At 35.7% G+C, this 21,271-nt stretch overlaps 1 protein-coding gene across 8 annotated transcripts in view; it reads left to right on the top strand.

The window, feature by feature from the left end:
• CACNA2D1 (calcium voltage-gated channel auxiliary subunit alpha2delta 1) overlaps positions 1-21,271 on the top strand; it is a 433,623-nt gene that overhangs the window by 285,545 nt on the left and 126,807 nt on the right. For all 8 annotated transcript variants that reach the window (XR_005104430.1, XM_037388977.1, XM_037388979.1 and 5 more), the window contains exon 7: positions 12,258-12,389. Coding sequence is in view for 7 of the 8 variants with exons in the window: in XM_037388977.1 (XP_037244874.1) it covers positions 12,258-12,389 (132 nt within the window). In the remaining variant the exon portion in view is untranslated. The remainder of the gene's footprint in view (positions 1-12,257; positions 12,390-21,271) is intronic.

The following is a 21,271-nucleotide window of genomic DNA, read 5'->3' as shown; positions in this document are numbered from 1 at the left end:
GTTGGATTGATGCTTTGAAAAAAATTCATGAAGTAGATTTTTTTGCATAGGACTCTTCTGATACGAGTTCGCAACTGCAAAATGGCAGTCAGATGTTGACTCATAAGCAATACAGAAACTACATACATCATAAAGCTGCATTTGTGCCAAAGTGGCAGGTAATGTCAAGAAATCACTCAAAAAACCTTCAAGATATGAAAGACTTGACCTGACAATGACATTTAGGATAAATAAATTGTTGTGGTTCCATAGCTGAGGAAGATGCTTAGTAAGATTATGATATGCCAAAGATTTTTCTGAAAGTCAGTATTAAAATCAAAGTTAAATGTATCTGCATCAAATTGGCTTAGCACCAATACCTTCAATATTGTTACATCTGTTTTCATAAGCCAAGGCCCCAGCTCTGGTTTCTTTACTACTGGTGTCTTATTTTCTGAATCATTGTTATATGCATAAAGCACTTAGAGGAACTGACAAAAGTAAGATACAACTATTGTGTAGAGTGTTGCTGGATCCTTAAAGTGCCAATTTTTCTAACTTTTTCCTTTGGGCTGCAAGTTGTAATGGTGAAACAAATATTTAGAAAAACACGGTCAGATTTTCAGTTAGTATGTACTACCATATTAGCAGCTTTAGTGAAAATATGTCCACTTGCAACAGGTGGGAATCTGGCCATTAGTCTAAAGGGTATTTGTCCCAATAAAAGAAATATTTTTTTATATCAGAAGCTGTATTGTTAAATGTGTACTGTTTTTTCGTATGTATGTAAGTATTTTGTTTTTGTTTATCATGCTTAGGCCCAACTTGTTAGCTAAAGTTAAGTGTCCACTCCTTTCAGTTATAACGGAAGATACAGCTATAGTTGGTTCCAAACACATCTGCGCTAAAGGTGACTAGGGTGCTGAAATTGTGAGGTGACATTGTGCTTGAGACAGTATGACACCCGATATGAAGCTATGTATTTTCTGTTGACTGTAAACTTCTTTATCAGTAAAAAGCAAATTGTTCTCATTCTCAACTATCTAATTTATTTGACTCTTCATTATTGCTTGATGAGAGCTGAATCTGTCTATGTTAGCATTTTAGTTTGGATCAGAAATGCCCTTTGGAAGAAAACACTGTTTGGCCCAAGATACTGCACTTGACATCTCAAAGCTGGATTCCCTTCTGAAGCAGTTAACCAGAGAGAAGGTGCACTCTCACGGTGCACCTGGTCTGCATCAAGTGTTAATGGGCATTCAGGCTACAGCACAGATTAGGTATAGCAGAAAATAAAATCTCCAAATCCTGTTTAAGTTGAATGTCACATAACAGCACCAACTGTTTCAATATACAGACCTGCTTCCACTGCACTGCACTACTGACTGATATAGGTGAAACTATATAGGCTGATAAACTGAAACCAGTATGCTGTTAGAAAAGCAAAGTAATGAGTTTCTCATGATATGTCTTGCTTCATACAGTCTTTTTTTTTTTTTTTTTGAGTGATATGAAAAAACCCACACCACTAGGTCTGTCATTTTCTTTTTTTGAAATAATTACTGCAATGGGTTGTTAACAGATTTGGACCCTTATTTCCCTGGAGTACATTCTGAATTGATACAGGTTGTCAGAGCACGATGGGATTTAGCTAGTGCTAAACTCTTGGCATTCAGTTTTGTTCCTTCATTTATCAAATATGAAAGTTAAATATGTGTAGAAATGCCTGTAAGACTGCAGCTGGTTTGTTGTATTTTACTATGTGATATGACTCCTTAAAGCCTTATTTTTAAATCCAGATTTGTATTTTTATATCCTCCTCCTTATCCTAGAAAATGTGGTACTCTGTATCCTTGCTCCCTGACTTTGGTTGCAAGTAGCTGCTTAAAACACTGTATGGTGTCAGAGGTCTTTATAAAGTATTCTTAAGAGTTTTGGTTCCTTATGCATTTTTTAACTCTATAGCAGTTGTTCTCTCTGTGTTTGTATTTCCTTAGTACATTGCTCTCCTCCTGTTATTGGGAATGCTCTTTATAGACCTTAAATGCAGCAGCTTCTCTGATTTTAAAAGCTCTATTTATGTAGTATTTACTCATTCAGGAATGTTTATGGCCCTTCGTTAAATATGGGAAGCTGAAGAAGCTAAAATTTAGTAAAGTTTAAACCATTACATATATATAAGGTGGTAAGATTTCTTCATAAACAATAAGGTAGGTATATATAAGGCGGTAAGATTTCTTTGTTCACCCCTTTCCACTTTTTTTTCTGCAACTTTACTGCCTCTTCCTATGGTTTTATGTAATCACAAAGTAAATTAAGAACAAGAAGACCTTCAGCAAGCATGGAATTATAAAAATGTATTTCTGTTTGGACCTTGTAGAACAAAGAACTGCTATACTGAGTAAGTAAAACAGTGAATACAGAAAATTCAGATGAAACCTAAGAGAGCACTCATGGCACAGAAACAGACGAAAAAACTACAAAGCAGCTTAATTTCACTGCATTCATAAAGATCCTTGGGTCTTTCTTATGACATGATTTTTAAGGGTGGTGGGTTTTTTCATTTGCTTAAAAAGTCTGAAGTAGTAAGTCCTGGATCCTAATTCTGTGATCTGCTTATTGCATCAGACCAACAAAACGCTATGGACAGAGAGAGCAGCTGAACGCTGCAGGGTTACAGTGTTCTGAAGATGAAGGATGAAATCAGTTCCCTGTGCAGTAGAGGAGTTTTGCCATTAACCTCAGGGGGGCCAGGATTCACCCCAAGAGTGGAATTCATCTTGGCATCTCAGAAGCGCAGAAGTGGGGGTTGCTGTTTCATTCCTCATAGATCGGATGCTATAGATGAAATTAAAATGGTATATTTTTCCTCTTGTAAGGATACAGGCAAAGTCTTTGTTTATAGCAAGAAAGAGCAGCACCTTCAGAGAGAGGAGAACCTCTGTGCAGGCAGCAAGCTATGGGATTTCACCTTTCAAGTACCCTATAGGCCTTTGATCTTAAAGAGAGCATATTCCTTTTATATAACCTGGGAAACAGCAAACCAAGCTTAATTAACAGTCAGGGTGTATCTATGATGATGCCAGGCTACAGAATGATAATTTCTGTTTTATTTTAATGTTCTGCTTCTGAGAAGGCAGAACACAGTTACATGTGGGACAGATGTTTCATCTGTTGGAGAAACACTTCTTCCTGGGGAAGCTGAATTTTAGAAGATATCTGTCCTCTTTCTCTTTGGCGCAACCTTTGGCAAAAACCACCGCCACCAAAAACAACAAAAAGAAAGGTTGTGGAAGTTTCATTATTTTTAGTCTGCAAGACTCATCCGTGAGATGTTTACAATATTAAACAAGGAGCAGAAGCTGTCACATCTGTACCAGCTCAGGTGATGAAACGGACCTTGTCTCATCATCATTTTTCTCACGTTTCCCACTTGTGCATTGTATTCCCCTCACACTTGGTGTGTCTTGGATTTCTGTTGCCACAGATATATTTAGATAGATTAAACCAGCCTGCTATTCATTAATATTTCATTTATATGGGGATTAGATTAGAATTCATTACCCAAATCCACTGTACTATTTTAATATTTATTAAAATGCCCTAAACCACAGGAAGAAATATTGTCTATGATATATATGTATGTTCTCCATATATGATCTATAGAATATAGAGAAAATAATTTTATAATATATAATTATTAATATTATACGTAAAATACAGATTTTATAATATATAGAACATGCCTGTCTGAACTACATAGATACATATTAATGTAGTAGAAAATGATCCATAGTTTATTTGCAAACATTTAATATTAATTAAATAAAAATCAATAAGAAAACCTTGTGCTGCCTTTAATACTGCATAAAACTGCATTGTTTACGGTTACTAACCTCAGCTTCTAAAAGGACCTTTTCTTTATCTGTAACAAAGGGTGATATATCAGAATAGGGCAGCTTTTTGCTTGACAAACCCAATTCTTAATCCAGCTAGTCCATGTCATTCCTTTAATAAATTGTTCAAGCTCTGGCTTAACAGGTCTGGGCTACTTGCTCATGTCTTCTAGCAGTAGACCATTCTAAGACCCTTCTGCTCTTAAAGAGACCTTGTAATTACCTGTTCTAATTTATTCTTAAATACTTTATACCCGTTTGTTATTGTGCTGGCGCCATCCTTACACTTACATAACCTTTTCCAGGGTGGGCTTTTCCTCCTTTTTCTGGGTTATATTACTCAACCACTGTCTCCTTTCAGAAGACAGATTGTGTTCTTCACCACGTATCTTGTGGCCATTTCCAGCACTTTGCAATTCATCTCTTCAGCATGATGGACAAAACAAACACAGTATTCCTGACAATGTGTCAAGTGATCTTTTATTATTGTATTAACATATCTCTATTTTTCCCTGAGATTGTGCTTTCCAATTTAGTGTGACTGGGGAGAGGACAGAATGAATTGCTGTTGATTGACAATGTATGTGTTGTAAGAAAAATTGTAACAACTTTTTAATAGGTGATTTACATAAAACTAACATGTGATAGTATCCATTTCTGAATTAATTGAGTTTTCAGATTATAAGTAATATAAATTATAATGGGAATCAACAAAATAATTTTAAAAATACAGAAAGCATGAGGTAGGAGAGAGAACAGTTTTGCCTGAGTTGGTCTGTTTCTAGTTTTCCTTTTCACTTAACCCAGCTGCTGCTTAGGATTTACTGATCTTGTAAGGTGTTTTACTGACTGGAAAGTTATTGAAGTGGTGGTGCCCTGGCAGAGTGAAGACAAAGTTTAATAAATTATTCCGGAACAGCATTTCTAGACAGACTTTTGACTGGTTTTGTTTGTTTTTGTTAACACCTAATTAATTTTTTTCATAGAGAGATATCTTCATTAAAGATCAAGCATATGTCTATAGGAAGTTTAATTTGAGTGTCACTATGATATCCTTTGAACTGTTAACAAAAAATTAGAGCAAAGTGAAGGAAGACCAGGGTTCATATGTCTAATATAGTCATCATTACTTTCTAAGTGGGTGTTTTCTTGATATTTAATGGCTGATATTTACACACATACAGCATACTCATTTAAAAATAATACTTTATCTGTTTTTTTAAAGAAGAAATTATTTCAAATTAGAGGGCCTATGTTGAAGTCACCTGTGAAAACATACTAAATAGTAAAAAAATCAGGAGGTGCTGTAATTATGTTAATAAGTTAATTTTGTTTTGTTTTTTACTTATGTTCTTACACTGTACATAACTTTACAAAATCTGAAATTCCTCCAGAACCACTCTAATCAATGGTATCTTTCATATATTTTGTCTTCTTGCCATCTTCCCAGTACTGTACGGTTGTTTACATTGGGTATTATCCCATTCTAGAATACATGCAGGTGTATTTTGATACTAGAGGAAGCAAGGCAAAATCCTTTGTTCATTTTTCCCAACTTGTAAGATGTGCAAATAACCTTATCAGCAATAGGTTGCAGTATATAATATGGGTGTGTTTTGTGTTTTATAGGGTTAAATAACTTGTTGAAAAGTTATGAGTGTTTATTGAAGAGTCTATGACTCTGTATTGTATTAACTTTTTTTTTGTTGTTGTTGTTGTTGAGCTATAATAGAAGCTTAATTCCATCTTCTCTTTTTGACATTTTTATTCTTATTTCCTTCTCCTGGGCGTTTCTTATTTTAATGAGCTTTTACTGTGCTTCTCTAGCAATCAGCGTGTGGCAGCTAAGCCAGTCAGCAGACAGCATATGGCATTGCCAATTAATTTACTTGATTTGACACAGACACAACAGTATGCTAGACTTCTGTGACTTCTTCAGAGAATTATTTATAGAAGTGTCTGGAACATAATGTCAGATATCTAATGGGGAGTAGGGAATGTGTTCATTTAAAGAAAAAAGTGCATGACATTTTATCATTTATGCTTTTAATTAAGACTGTAAAATATCTATATTAAATTTTCTTTCAGCAGTCTTAGATGTTGAAATTATTTGATTTCATTGTTGTTCCTTATGCTAAAGATTGTATTTTAATACTTTGCTTTTCATGCACCATTGAATGTGTATTACCCAAACAGTTCTGATTATCCATTCATTTTAAATTCTGTTATGATAAGAAATACAAATGCTCCTTTCAAAGCAAGATTTTGTAACTAATTTATATATATAGGTCTATCAGAGCATCACTTAAAGTTATGACCTATCCAATTGGAAATACTACTACATAATACCTATTGTATATTAAATTTTAAGACTTTTTTGTCTTTTTCTCTCATGCTTTGAATAAAAAGAATACATTTCCTTTGCATTCGTAAATCCTTGTTTTGATAAAAATGAATGAAGCCGGTTCAATTTGTAATATTTTTCCCATTTGTAATTCTTTACCTTTCAAAGTATGTAGATAAATAAATAAATACATAGACCACCTTCAAATCAGCTGGTGGATGTGTTCACACTAAATACAAGTTATTACAATGTATGTACCTAATTGATAAATTTGGTACTCTGTACTATGTGTGCAAACTATATTTAAGTCACACAGTTTGTAGATACACACTTCTACGATCCACATGTGTATCTCACACTGTGCTCCGGTTTATTTGCTTAACCTCTGTAGAGAAGTTGGATAAAACACTTCCCAGTTCCCCTAGCTCTCAGAATTTTCCTATTACTCTTTTTTAGCTGTTTTCTAATTAGCTGTGAAGTGGTTTTGGATAACTGAGAGTTGGATGCTTTCCTGTGGTTTTCTGTGGAAACCCTAAGTATCTAAATTCAGATTTCCGATTCCACTCGGAAGACCAGTTGCCTTGGAGACAGTGTTCAGTTTGGAGCCACTATATTGTTCCTTTGCTCCGGCCTTTTGCTTATGTTGAACTTTGCATGAGAGAACTAGACTTAAAACATGCTTATAATTTGAAGGGTTGAAGTTCCAAGTTACTACCAGAATAGTTCTTCAAACTACTGTATTTGGGAATTATGTAGAAAACCTCTGTGTGTGTGTGTATATTTATAGACCTATATACATATACATATCTATAAGCCAGTGCAAAAGTCTAAATCCCTCTTATTCCAATGTGAAATGAGATGGGAGTACAACTTTCCAGCGACAGCTGAGAAAACATAACAATCTATGTAATTTAACATAAGCTGGAAGGAATGTAATCTTGAAAAAAATAATGAAACACATAAATCAAGAAGACGACTAGTTTATACCTTCAATAGGTATAATTGAAGTTTCTATAATATCTCATTAGCATGGCTACAGATGGAAGTGTCTGTGTCTGCACACATACATATAAAAACACGCACTTGCAAGTGTATTGTCCCTCTGTGCCCACTTTCAAATACCATAATATTTGATTTCAAATGTATATTTCATTCATAACAATAACTAGTCAGTGTTATCTTTAAAGAAATCAATGAGTCCACTTCATTTAAGAGGATATAGAAGGGTAATACATTCTACACACTAGAAGATTAATGAACCGCTGAGGAGCTCCCTTGTGTTCTCCCCAGTGTATGTGTAGCTGCTGCATCAGGGAACAGCAGTTCACGTATTTTCAGCTATAGTAAATAGCTCTCAGGCTTTTCAAATAAAGTTGTGCTCTGCCTTGTATGCAGGCCAGGGCCTATATATTGAATAAATCATCAGAAGTGTATTCCAGTTCTTTTAAAGAGGGCATGGTAGTGCTCTCTATTTTTTATTGATTGCATTTGCAGAGGAAAATTGAGTCCATTCCTTGTCAAGGCTCCTAAACCTCATGTCGTAAAGAGGGAAAAGAGGAAAAGATGGATGGAGTTCAGTGGAATTAGCCAGAAAGAATGAAGTTTCCTATTGTGGGATGATAAATTTTATTTTTTCATCTTGCCCATATCAAGTAAAAGGTAGCAGCTGAAGTACTTTGAAGTGCTAATCTTCAAAGACTTCTTTTAGGAGAATTGGAAATAAGCTTATTGAAGAGTTGTCTCCAACTAGATTTTCTGCCAATTATCAGTCAAAAGCTCTTTCACATATGGTTGTTAATAAAAGGAGAGGCAAGTGTTTCTAGGATATACAGCATCTCAGTAGCTGTGGCTATAACACCTTTAAACATTTTCTTTTAGAAAAATGCATAATTTTTATAGTAACAATCAAATTCTTACTATATTAATGAAATCAATATAAATACATATCTCTCAAATTAGGGTATTCTGAGAGGTGCTATTGTCTCTACTATGAGCTAGTGAAAATAGCACTGCATTGATTTTTATGTGCAAATTGAGAATCATAATATTTTAGCAGTAACCATTTGAAAAATAGTTTTGTTGCTGTTTATGAGCATTTTTGCTTGGTTTTTTTTTGGTCAGTGAGTTTCAAATCCATTGCTGTAGGCTTTAAACCAGAACCTAGAGGTATTGGTTTGAAATTGCCTATTACCAGAGGTATTACATTAAAAAAAAAAAAAAAAAAAAAAAAAAAGTAGGGAACTTGATTTACAGTTTGTCTTTTGAAGTCCAGGGTGTATTCCTCAGCAGAAGCAAAAGAGTGTATATAAGTTGTGGAAAAACACTTAGAGAAATAAATGATTAAAGCTAAAATTCCCTGCACCCTTTCCCTTATTTACTGATTAATGGATTAGTTAACACAAATGTGGGTGCATTCTACATCAAGTGTACTTGTAGACAGAATGGAAAAAAGCAGACAAAAACCCCTGAGTGAAGGGAGTAAGTTTGAATTGCAAATAGCAAACTGCTCCAGGAAGAATCGTTTTAATGATTGTACAATCAACTATTTACATATCGGTCCAACAAATAAACTCTGTGTGTCTGTTCCAAGCACAAATTGCAGTTGTCATAATCAGAAAGTGAATGAAAGGAAGGTGATGTATGTTGAACCTTATATGTGTGCTGTTAAAGTTTATTTCTGAAATGAGACTTGTACACTTAATTATGAATTTCTGGAGTGTGGGAAGATACGTTTTTTAGTATATAACGGATATGTTACCTACTGTTAGTAGCCTTTTCCCAGATTTATTTTGTTTTGCTTCTATTAAGATGCTCTGTTCTGGTTGCTCATCATGATTCCACGTTGTTTATTTTTTTAATTTCAACCTCATGTATTATTGGGTTGGGTTTTTTTTCCCTTGCTGCAAGTTCTTGGAATTTTTTAGAGTGTCGTATCTCTCTCTGGGAGAAAGTTATGGAGGAGGAGGAAGGGGAAAATGGGATGTAAATAAGATTATAAAACTCTTGAGTCTGACTATAAAGCATCACTTCACCACAAATATTAAAAATAATACCTAGTAAGCTATTTTTCTTACTTTATAGCCTAATTTCAACAATTCTAATAAAATGCTGAAATTATCAGTTTCAGTATATTAATTCAGTACTTTGCTACTTAACTATTTTACTATTTTTAGATTGTCTCCTTAGTTTCCCCTTTTTTTGGTATATGTATTTTAGACAAACATATATGTATGACTGTGCATGTGCTGAGGTGTGTGTAAACATATAAGTTCATATATGTATATATAACTCCTATACATGTTTGAGTGATGTTATGTGGACACTCTGCAACATTATTTGTAAATGTATAGTAAGATGTTTATCTTCATTGAATATAGTTTATTCATTAGTAAGTTTACAGTCTGAAGGAAATCCTTTCTTTAGGAATATTGTATGAAATTTCATGCCTGAAGAGTTTTTTTCACAGGGTGCACAGCCACCAATTTAGAAAAGCATTTATGAGCACGATTAACTTAAAAATATTTTTTTCTTGATTTTTCTGAATAGCAGTATTGGTGGCCTGACCAGGCTGCTGAGGTCACCAACGGATCTGGGGGTAGAGGCTGCAGAAATTTTAAGTCAGAATATTGTATGAAATTTCATGCGTGAAGAGTTTTTTACACGGGGTGCACAGTCACCAATTTAGAAAAGCATTTATGAGCATGATTAACATATTTTTTTTTTCTTGATTTTTCTGAATAGGGGTATCGGTGGCCTGACTAGGGTGCTGAGGTCACCAACAGATCTGGGGAAGAGGCTGCAGCAATTTTAAGTCAGGTCACAAGGCCAAAGAAATGTGTTAGTTCATATTGTTATGGGACTTGGGAATTCATAGATGACCCTGAAACCTAAATGCTTTGTCAGCTGGCAAAAAGATAAGGGTTATTGACTCCCATGTGTAAGTGTCCTAAGGTCCAGTGCTCTGAATGCCACCATAAACTTCCACTGGTCCAAGTACTCTATACATCAGATGAGAAATGGTAACATAAAACCAAAAAAAAAAATCACCCACCCCCCCCCCAAAAAAAAAACCAAAACCCCAAAAAAACCACACCCCAAAAAAATCAAGCTGAAAAGAAACTTGTTTAAGTAAATGACAGAGCTTCTAATGACTTCATGGAGCTACTTCTGGAAGTAAGATTCGACACAAAGTCAAGTTTAGAAAGTCTGTACACAATGCTTAATTACACAGTAGTTCAAACAAGATCTAAAAGAGATAATTGAACAGTAACCATTTTAAAATTATAATTAACTTCTTATGGTTCATCAGGGAATTATTACTCTTTCTTAAGTAAACATGTATGTATTTATAATTATGTACTTAACAAAGAGAAGGTATATAGTACAAGCTTATTGCTTACAGGGAATCTCAAGAGTTGGAAATTTTATTTGATATTTCTATAAAAAGCTGTAACTTGAGAGAGTAATATCATCTTGAAACTACTTTAAAAATGCCAGGTAAACCTTTCTGCAAAACACATGGTGTAGCAACTTTCTCCTTAACCTTTAAAAACAAGCCTATAAAATTTAATGTTGTGATCTCATTTCTCTAGTAACTGTTAATAACCTCACTTTGGAAATGGGTTGGCAAATGTTAACTTTCCATCTGTCCTTATTTTTATTGTTTCTTTCTCTCAGGGTAGCAGAGGGCTAGAATGTAGACTTACATACCAGTTTTTACTGTGATGCCACTCAGGTGCCTTAAACATGAACTGTTTCTATTTCAGCTTGACTTGCCCCTTTTCAAGAGCAGCTGAATTTTCTTTCCATGTGCAATACTATAGTGTAAGCAGAATCTGTATTACAGTGTTAACTTTTGTAGGATTTCTACCTACATCTTTAGCTGTTTTCAAATGTTTTTTCTCCTCGAGTTCCCGTTCCACTCCTGGATTGCTAATCTAGGTGTTTCAGTTCTAGAAACATTACTTACAATGCCATTAGTTGACACAAAAGAAAGAATTAGTGACCAAACCAACAAAAAGTCCTTGCGTTTTCTAATTAACTGAATACTTGATACTTTGTAACATTCTTAAGATTTTTTTTAAATTAATGAGATATTCATGGATGATTAAATGAAGTGAAAAGCATGATTTATCATAAGTTATAAAGTATTCTGTATCACAAAAAAAATTGACTATTGACTGTAGTCAATTGACTATTAGTGTAGGAGTGTTCATCAGTTTTAGAGTAAGTTTCCCAGCTTTTCAAAAAGGCATAGGACATGTTAATGTATTATTTATTTGACTGATTTTATAATATATTTTATTGATTAAAAAAAGCATTGGTCCAGGACAATTTTGTGAGTGTAAATTTCTGTATAATTGGCCACATAGTGTTTAGCTGAAATACGAATTTTCTTGTATTTTATCTTCTTTGTGGAACTGACCCAGCTCAAAATATTAACGGTCTTATTGGTGATCTTTCTGTAAGTGATCACATCTATGATCATTAAAATCTTGTAAGCATGCGATAACGAATACTGTTGTGCATGCAGTCCTACCTTAAAATTACAATCCAAATAACTCATCATTGTACTTTTCCCATATAATCCTCTTAGAGTTTCCATTTGGAAAGGGACATCTTTGTTATCTTTATAAGAGGTGCATACCTATCTTTGTTGACAGCATTCTAGTTGTTCTTATTGCAGTGTGTTATAATCAGTGAACATCAGCTTTATATGCTTGCATTTGTTTTCCTATAACTGGGAAGTGCAACTAGAGTGACGTGTCAGAAATGAAGTATTTGTAGAAAATATTGGCTAAGCAAATAAGCCAACAGTCATTGCATACACATAATGCAACAGGAAGAAGAGAGCGTGAGGAATTTGAAGAAACATGAAGAAAATTCCTATGGAAGAGTGTGCTGCTTTAAATTTACTGTGTGAATTAGTTAAATGAAATGTTATCACTTTCTGCCACAGTTCAATTTCCTTTTCATAGTCATTGCTGCTTGTGTCAAGATGTAACTTTGTAATTCGAGTTATGTTTTGTCTTTGACAGCTACGATAGTGTTAAATGAACTCAACTGGACTGCTGCTTTGGATGATGTGTTCAAGCGGAACAGAGAGGAAGACCCCACTTTATTATGGCAGGTTTTTGGTAGCGCAACAGGCCTCGCTAGGTATTACCCAGGTAACTTAAGTCTCCTGAAGAGCTGTCCTATGCCACATATTGCCTTTTTAAAATACTCTGAATAACTAAAACTTGCTTTCTTACATAGATGCAACTTCTGTGTATTAGAAGTAACTCAAGGAGTGTGAAATTATTCTGGCATAAAACTAGTATGAGGGGGAAGAGACTGGGGCTGAAATATGTAACTAGTATTTCTTACAGTAAGAGGAACAAAAGATGTCTTCTGGAAAAGTGAAAAGTTAAATTTTACTTTTGCTTTTTTTTTCTGTTATGTATAAATAATCAGTTGAATATTTGCGAGTGAGATATTTGTGCCTTCTATTTTTAAAAAGAATAGCTTGGAGAATAGACAGGTAATCTTATGGTTAAAGTCAGTGAAAATGCAATTGCACCATGTTATCTTTATGTCCTGCAGAATCTAGGGTCTCTGACAATTATATCTTGAGACAATTATGACTATGAGGTCAATGAATGCAGCCAGGATCTGTTCCACCTGTTGAAGAATCCCATTACTGGATCACAGTAATTAATTAAAATAGATGTTTATTTTACTGTATTTAGATCATCATTAGCCTTAATTTGATATTTGATGTGTCCTAGCTAATGGAAAGGCGCTTTTTTTTTTTTTCTTTGTGACGAGGCGTACTGCCTGTGCTCCTGATGTTCTTAAGTGATGCTGTTATCAGTGACAGAATAATGAGTCCACTACACACAATTGTCTTGTCTCTTGCCTACAACAGGCTAAGGCAGAACTCAAAGAACCTTTCTCTTCTCTTTATACAGGATTGATTGTGTTTCTGAGGGTGAAAGGGATTATTCTGAAGCTGTTACCATATCATTAGCACAACTGCTAGCACAGACAGAGAAACTGCCTTAGGCTAGTTTACAGGAAGACTATTTCATAGCATAGCATCAAATCCTGTTTGTTTTGTCATGCTAGATGCTCATGAAATAAATACAGTGAGATGTTGCAGAAAAAATAACATTTAAAATGCTAATTTCATCTCTCTTTTATTTCCAAGTGTTCGGTTTCAATGCTTTTGGGATATATTAGTACTCTGGTTGGGGTCACCATTTTTCACTGCTTACTGTATAGTGATGTTTTCCAAGTGCTGAGAAAGAAGTGTTTCTTAAATGCATCTCTGTGCCAATATCTAGGAAATTAATTTTCAAGTGCAAGATTATCTCATATATTGAACAATTTTGTATATCTAGCTAAATTGTCAAGTCCAGTTGTTTACCAACACAGCACAGGAGCTTCAGAATCTCTATGTGTTCTTCCATAGAGCACCTCTATAAAATGGGAGAAGCTTGTTGTCCCCATTTTGAAGGTAGATATGTTGCTTGTGTATAATCTGTCTAAACACAAATTTAAATTTAGTATAAAACTCAAATCCTCATACCTCCTGCTTATTCCATACCTAAATGCCTAAGTTCTTATTAGCTGTCTAGTCCTGTCAGAATTTGAATTAATAAAATTCTGGGTAATTCCCCAATTCTTAAATTCTGCACGTACACACACAGTAACCTGGAGGAGTCTGACAGTCCTTAAATTGTGTGTGTGTTTTGTTCTGTGTGCCACCTTCTTCCCAGTTCCTTCTATTTATAGCTCAAATTGGTAAGCTGTTTGAGTTTTAGATTTTTAGAACTGGTCTTTGTGCAAGGTTGTCCATCTTTCTTGTTTTGTGAACTCTTTCTCTCAATTTGCTGACACACACAAATGTTCTGAAAACGAAATTAAGTTTCATATGCTGGAATGGGCTTTTCACATTTGCTTTTTGAAAATGGTATTATAAATTGTAAAACATTGCTTCCTTATATTTGCCTTAGGTAACCCTGCTTCAAAGTTGATTAATTTCTCCATAGTGATTATATTTCTGAAAGAATTTGGAAGTATAAAAAATCAAAATCAAAATGCATAGATAAATCTGCTCATTATTATTTGAAATATATCAACTCAGTTTTTGTTCTTTAAAAAAAATAATCTTTGGTACTTCTAAGCTATAGAGGGTGTCTTCAGTCACAGGTTTCTTGAACTAATGTTTTTATCTGATAGTATCCCACTGCCTCGAGTAATGGGCTAGATGTTACATCACTTCTGCCCTAAATAGGCACCTGGGCTGTCCTTGTCACCATAGTAACCAGCAGCATGAAGGGATCTTTCTGAGTGAACCTATGGGTGGAAAGTACGTGTGAAATATAAGCTTATTTTTCTATTACATATATCCCATTGTTTTCTACATATATGCTATTTTTGGCACTGTTATACACTCCTCTAGCATCACATATATGATTTCACATACTTTTCAGCTGTGCTTATCTGCCTCTGGTACATTTGTGTTCCCTTGTCTCTATCGAGAAGACAAGACAGGGGACAATTTCCTTCTGACAGTGACCTAGACTGAGACATGTGGCAGTTCCTTTCCTCAGACCTTCTTTATACCCTATATGTTATTAGGGTTAGATACAATAGTAATTAGTTGCAATAGAATAAGAAACTTAATTTACCAAAAATAACTAACAGCATCAGGTAGAGGAAGTAATGGTACCAAAGTGTTTGCTTCCTTTAATGTTACAACTTCATTCGTCCATCAAACGTTCCTTATGCAAAATGTCTTTTTTACTGAGGAGAAAACCATATTCTATGTGGTGTTACCTTTGTGGTTTTTTTGAAGGAGAAGAAAATATATCTAGGCAAGCCAGATTTAGGAAGATATTAGGTAGATAATGATATGCAAGAAGCTGAGTATTAGATATATATACATAAACACACATACATGTCGATACATGCAGTGATGGCAGAACCTATGCCAGGCATAGAAGGGAACTAACTGTACAGCTTCTTCCTATGTTTACCATACAAGGTGCCCCAATAGAAACATCAGAGACTGCACTGAGCTCAGCGTCTCTCTTGATAGATTAATACATTACTTCTTTTTGTTTATTAACTATTTTCCCCTAGGGTATACTCTGTTCAGCTCTCACTCTCAAATATCAAACCAGAAATGGCGGAGAAAACCCAAAGGTGCAGGAGACCTCCATGGGCCTCAAACCTATTTTTTCACCTCTTTCAGTTAGGTCTTTAATCAGCTTGATTTAAAGAATCACTATGAGTTTCCTCATACAGAACTTTTTCTTCTTTAGATTATTTAAGAATGTGTGTCTTGCCTCAAATACTTTTAAATATTACTGAGGGTACTTAGTATCAACATTTTCATTATTTTCAGTGGCAGCATACTTATGCAGCAAAATGCTAAGCTCTGTTACTGTGCTGGCAACCATCCATTTTGATATGAAGATGCCAATAGCAATTTTAAGATTTCTATTAGCTGTTCTATGAGCTCAGAACAACTCAAGAGTAAGTAAACGGTATTTTAATAGAAGAGCTCAAAAGTATAAACAAATAAAGTGAATGGAACTTTTGAGAAGGATGTAATAGATACTCATTCTTATATTTAAAGTTATATATCACATATCAGTCTTTCTTTCAAGAGATGGTTTCAGCATTGTAATGCATTGTCCTTTTTGCATACATTTATGGAGTTGTACCAGAATCAAGACAAGAATCTCTTATCTTCAGGTGAGGAAGATACCTGATAAAATTCATAGTTTAAAAGGGAGATGTACAAAAGGTGGAAGCAAGGACGGATGACCTGGGAGGAATATAAAGACACTGTCCAAGCATGTAGAAACATGGTTAGAAAAGCCAAAGCCCCCTGGAGTTGAACCTGGTGAGGGGTATGAAGGGCAACAAGAAGAGCTTCTACAGCAGGGGTCCTCAAACTTTTTAACCAGGGGGGTGGCATGCGGATGAAGTGGCAGGCAGCCATCTGTGGCTGCTTGGTTTCACCCCCCGCCCCCAACCCCCGGCGGGGTGGGCGGGTCTTTAAATACTGGGGGCCGGATTGAGGACCCTGGGGGGCTGTATCTGGCCTGCGGGCCATAGTTTGAGGACCCCTGTTCTACAGGAACACTAGCAGCAAAAGAAAGACTAAGGAAAATAAGGACTTGCTGCAGAATGTGGTCTGGCTGCTCCATGCTGGAGCAGGGAAATTGTTGACAAAAGGCATGGGAAAGGCCAAGTTACTCATTACATTATTCACCTCAGTCCTTAGTCATCAGACCAGCCCTTAGTAATTGCAGGCCTCTGTGGTCAGAAGGAAATTCTGGAGCAAGGTTGACTTACCCTCAGTGAAGGAGGATCAGGTTAGGGAACATTTAAACAAACTAGACATGTACAAGTCCTTGTGACCTGATGGGATGCACCCATGAATACTGAGGGGACTGCTGGACGTCATTGCAAGACCATCCTTGCTTATCACTGAAAGATCACAGAAACTGGGAGAAGTTCCTGAGGTTCCTTCTTTCCTGAGGAAACAAGTGTCACTTGTATCTTCAAGAAGGGCAAGAGGATCTGGGGAACTACAATGTGTCAGACTCACATTAGTCCTTAGGAAATCGATGGAGCAAGTCCCCTGGAAACTATTTTAAAGCATAGTGAGGACAAGGTGATTGAGACTGGTCAACATGGGTGAAAGGGGGAATCATGCCTGATCAACCTGATGACTGTCTGCGAGGAGATGACAGACTTAGTGGATGAGGGAAAAGCAGTGATGTTATTTGTCTTGACTTCAAAAGGAAGTCTTTTGACATGGTTTCCCTTAATATTCTCATAGACAAACTGATGAAGTACAGCTTAGATAAATGGACAGTGAGGTGGACTGATAACTGTCTGAACTGCTGATCTCAAAGGGTTATGAGAAGTGACATGAAGTTCAGCCAGAGGCCAGTCAAAATCAGTGTACCCCAGGATTCAATACTGGGGCCAGTGCTATTCAACATCTTCATTAGTCACCTGGATGATGGGGCAGGGTTCACCCTCAGCAAGTCTGTAGGTGATTCAAAATTGAGAGTGTCTGATACATAAGATAGCTTTGCTGCCATTCAGAGGGATCTCGACAGGCTGGAGAACTGAGCTGACGGGAATCTTACAGAGTTCAACATAGGGAAATGCAAAGTTCTGCATCTGGTAGAAGAACAACTACAGGCACCAGTACCTTCATGGGGCTGCCTAGCTGAAAAGCAGCTTTACAGAAAAAAAAACAAAACAACCAAACAAAAAACGGAGGCCCTGACAGACAAGTTGGACATGGCCAACAACAGCCTGGGATGCATTAGGCAAGGCATTTCTAGCAGGTGAAAGAGGTGATTCCCTTGACTTAGCACTGGTGAGACATTTATGGAGTGGAAGATCCAGTTCTAGGGTCTGCAGTAGAAGAGAGACAGGGACTTACTGAAAACCAGCAAAGATGATAAAGGACTTGGAGGAGAGGCTGAGAGAGCTAGCTTTCAGCCTGGAGAAGATGAGGCTTAGAGGAATCTTACAAATGTGTATAAATAGAAGATGGAGAGGGCGAGCAGTTTCCATCACAGCAGTTTTCCTTTTCACTCTGTATTTTCTCACACTTCTGAAAGAAAATTTAGAAATTCTCACATAAATCTTAAATACTGTCATTCAGAACAACAGAAACAACATCATGTGTAGTTGTTTTCATAAAATGTCTAGTTACGTTTCAGTATCTGTCCATGGTATCAGAGAGTATCAAGGAGTACCAGCACTGCTGGGCCAGTATGGAAGTGCACAGCTGATGGATTAGCCATGGCAAAGGTACTCATCCACATGGAGAAAGCTTTTCAACTTAATTCCAGTCTTAGTCTATTTTTTAGGATTACTGTCAGTTCAGAAGTAACAGTGTACTCGGTGCTTGTTTTAGGAAGTAGGGGGTTGTTTATTAATTTTTCTTCAACACACATACTAACGTGTGGCAAAGACAATGTTAAAAATGTTGGACATACTGAGACCTCTTGGTGCATGCAGTGCTTGTCCTGGGGTCAGCTTCACATGTCAGCCCAACAAGTCCACAATGACAAGACACAGGGTCAGGATAAGCAAAATACAACACGGTACACAGACATCCATACAGTGTAGACTGGGCAAGGAGCAAGGGTCTGAGCTTGAATGAAGCTCTGAAACCAAGAGACAGAGGTTTCCAGGAGATTTCTTGCAGCTTTTTGTCCCTTCCCTCTTCCCACATCAGCACTCCCAGGTTACACATCTGCACCTTATAAACATGGGCTTGAACGCAGGCAGCAATGGCCTAGGAGCCTGTGGAGCCTGCTAGTGCATGTAAGGCCCTTCATTTTTAAGGAACAGAATCATTTCATCATGTTTGCATGAGACTACAATTGATTCCATAATCTTTTCTGCCTTCGCTTAAAAATTTCCCTCTTGCTTAAAGGGGAAAAAATGTGAAAGTAGCACCAGACAACTTCCTTCTGCTCAGAAACTAAATTGCATTTGCTGCCTTATTAATGGAGGATGAAAAGAAGACTCCATATGTTTTCTGTTCATGTTTATCCATCAGTGCAAAAACTAGGCACAGGCCATGCAGTGCTTGTTTGCAAACAATCTGAATTTATTACACCGGATATAATGAAGTTAGCTTGCAAGTACTTTGGATTCTGCATGATTTTATGGTTCTATTCAAGTTGCAACTTTCATCTGTTGCCATTTCATCTGTCATTAACACAGACCTACTACTAACACATTAAAAATGTGAAATGTTACAGGTTTAATATACTGTTGGCCAAAATTTGGATATTTTCTGAGCATTTATTTTATTTTCTTCTTTGTTTATATATATATTTAATAATTCATAGCAACAGTTAAAGTATGTTAAAATTGTTAAAACAAGTTAACAGACTGGTGGAATTGTGAAGTCAATGAAATCAAATGGCTCAGGCACAGTTTTTTCACAGCCAACTGTAATGTCTTCATGTTACAAGCATACCATACAAGAGGCATTTTTGCAGATAGATTTATCCTTGTAATCAGTATGCACAAAATCCTTTGTGACTGATATGTAGGTAAATAAAACATTCTCATAAAGCTATATGGGAGGGATTTCTGTTGTTTAAGGTTTTGTTGCTAAACTTAATTTCCATAGCAAGAAGATACAATGTGATGGATGAGATTAGATTCAGTAAAATTAAATTCAAGTTGCATTGAAATCTGGGAATTAAAAAAAAAAAAAAAAAAAGGAAAAGATATCAGCAGTTTTAAATATCCATGTGCCAGTATGTAACTGAAATCAGAATTTCAGTTACATTTTACATTGACAAGTCTGACCAGAAAAGCCAGACCCAGATGTAAAGGCGTGTAGTGAATATGTATTGCATCCTGTTAGACATGATACTGTTATCTGTATGGTTCTGTCTGACTTGCAGCCACAGGGACCTTGAGGTCATTATCCTGCACTACTGTCCAGTGCATACTCAGGGGCTGTTTTGATTCATCTCAGAAAACAAAGGATCTTGATTTACTTGGTAGCATTTTGGGGAATTAGTTACATCTTCTTTTCTTCTGTTAAATAGGAAGTTACAATCAGGTTTTCTGAACATGTCCCACATGACCTGTATGAGAAAACCCTTCCTCTTTCTTAACTTTCAAGTTGCAAACAGAATTTTAGCTGAGTTATCTGCAGATGGCAAGATAGGACTGGTCATATAAATAACTTTTCTTTCCTTTTTGTTTTTGTTTTAAGGCTCAGTTGTGTTGAATTCATGTTTTCAATTCTAGTTGTTTTACAAATCCACCAGGTTTAAAAATATTTGTAGAAGTTATTAGCCTTTGTTGTGCAAGGGAACCGTTTTCCACTATTTATGTATAACTCATAAATAAGACTCACTTTTCACCTCTAAATGAAAGAAAGCTGAAATGTATTTTGTGGGGTTTTTAAAGCAAACCCTCCTGAAATTTGATATGGAATTCTGAAAGGCAAAGTTTTTGGAAACAGTAAACAAAACCAGAAGAGTTTCAGTGGGAAAACTGTTAGCCACCAATTTTAAAATTTCAGTTCTCTGTGAAATGGCAAGAGAGCACAATTTATTATAAATGTTGAAGCACTTTTTCAGTAGTAGATAGTAGATATACATCTTTCTGCCTAATTTTTGAGTTTATACTTCTAATTGTAGAAACTCATATTAGCTTTTAAGATGTCATTTTAAGATGACACTTGCCTAATTCTAGTCCAGACATAGTGCTTCAGTAGTTTTTGACTCAAAGTGAAAGCAGTAATCCTACAGCATTTTAGCAAGATCATTGAAGTTACCAATTTGTTCCAATCCCATTGAAACTTGCAAAGACATAAACCAGCAAATATCACAACATGGTATGTTAATAACCAAAAGTTTCTTTTCTGGAATGCTTTAAAAGAAAAGGGAAAATATAGTGATCCTCAGAGGATAAGATACTTCAAATAGACACTTGAAATGGATTAATATTCTGGAAGGATGGATCTCATTCACCAGATATGGACTATCTAATACAGAATAGATGATGCCTTTTTTAAAGATAAGAATAAGTGGCAATAATCATAGAATCAGAGAAGTAACCTGGACCAACCCTCCTGCTCAAGCAGGTCCACCTAGAATCTATAATGTAGGTCAGGTTTTGTTTGTTTGTTTGTTTGTTTTTTTAATGATATTGTTTCCAAAGAGATTTTTTTCTTTGGTGGCAGGAAATTGAAAAATGAAACTTTTTCTTTTTTTTTTTTTTTTTAAAATCTTGAATTCATTCCCTGTGGGCTTGCACATGTAGAGCTTTGTCGACTCCATGTAGACAGAAAGGTGCTTTAATATAGATCAAACTGCAGATTTCATTTATAATTAACCACAGAGCAGTGAACAAATCTGTTACACAAAAACAAATAAATGTAATTTAAATAGTTTAATATGGTTTGACAGATATTAAGTTACTTACCTTTTGTGAGGTATCTACCCAGCTAATTACACTGCTGGGTTTTAGAAAGCAGCTATCTCAA

Source organism: Falco rusticolus, chromosome 5 (genome assembly GCF_015220075.1).
Source record: "Falco rusticolus isolate bFalRus1 chromosome 5, bFalRus1.pri, whole genome shotgun sequence".
In the NCBI taxonomy this organism is placed as follows: domain Eukaryota; kingdom Metazoa; phylum Chordata; class Aves; order Falconiformes; family Falconidae; genus Falco; species Falco rusticolus.
Note: the sequence above shows the minus strand (reverse complement) of the source record. Positions and strands in the feature narration are given on the sequence as shown.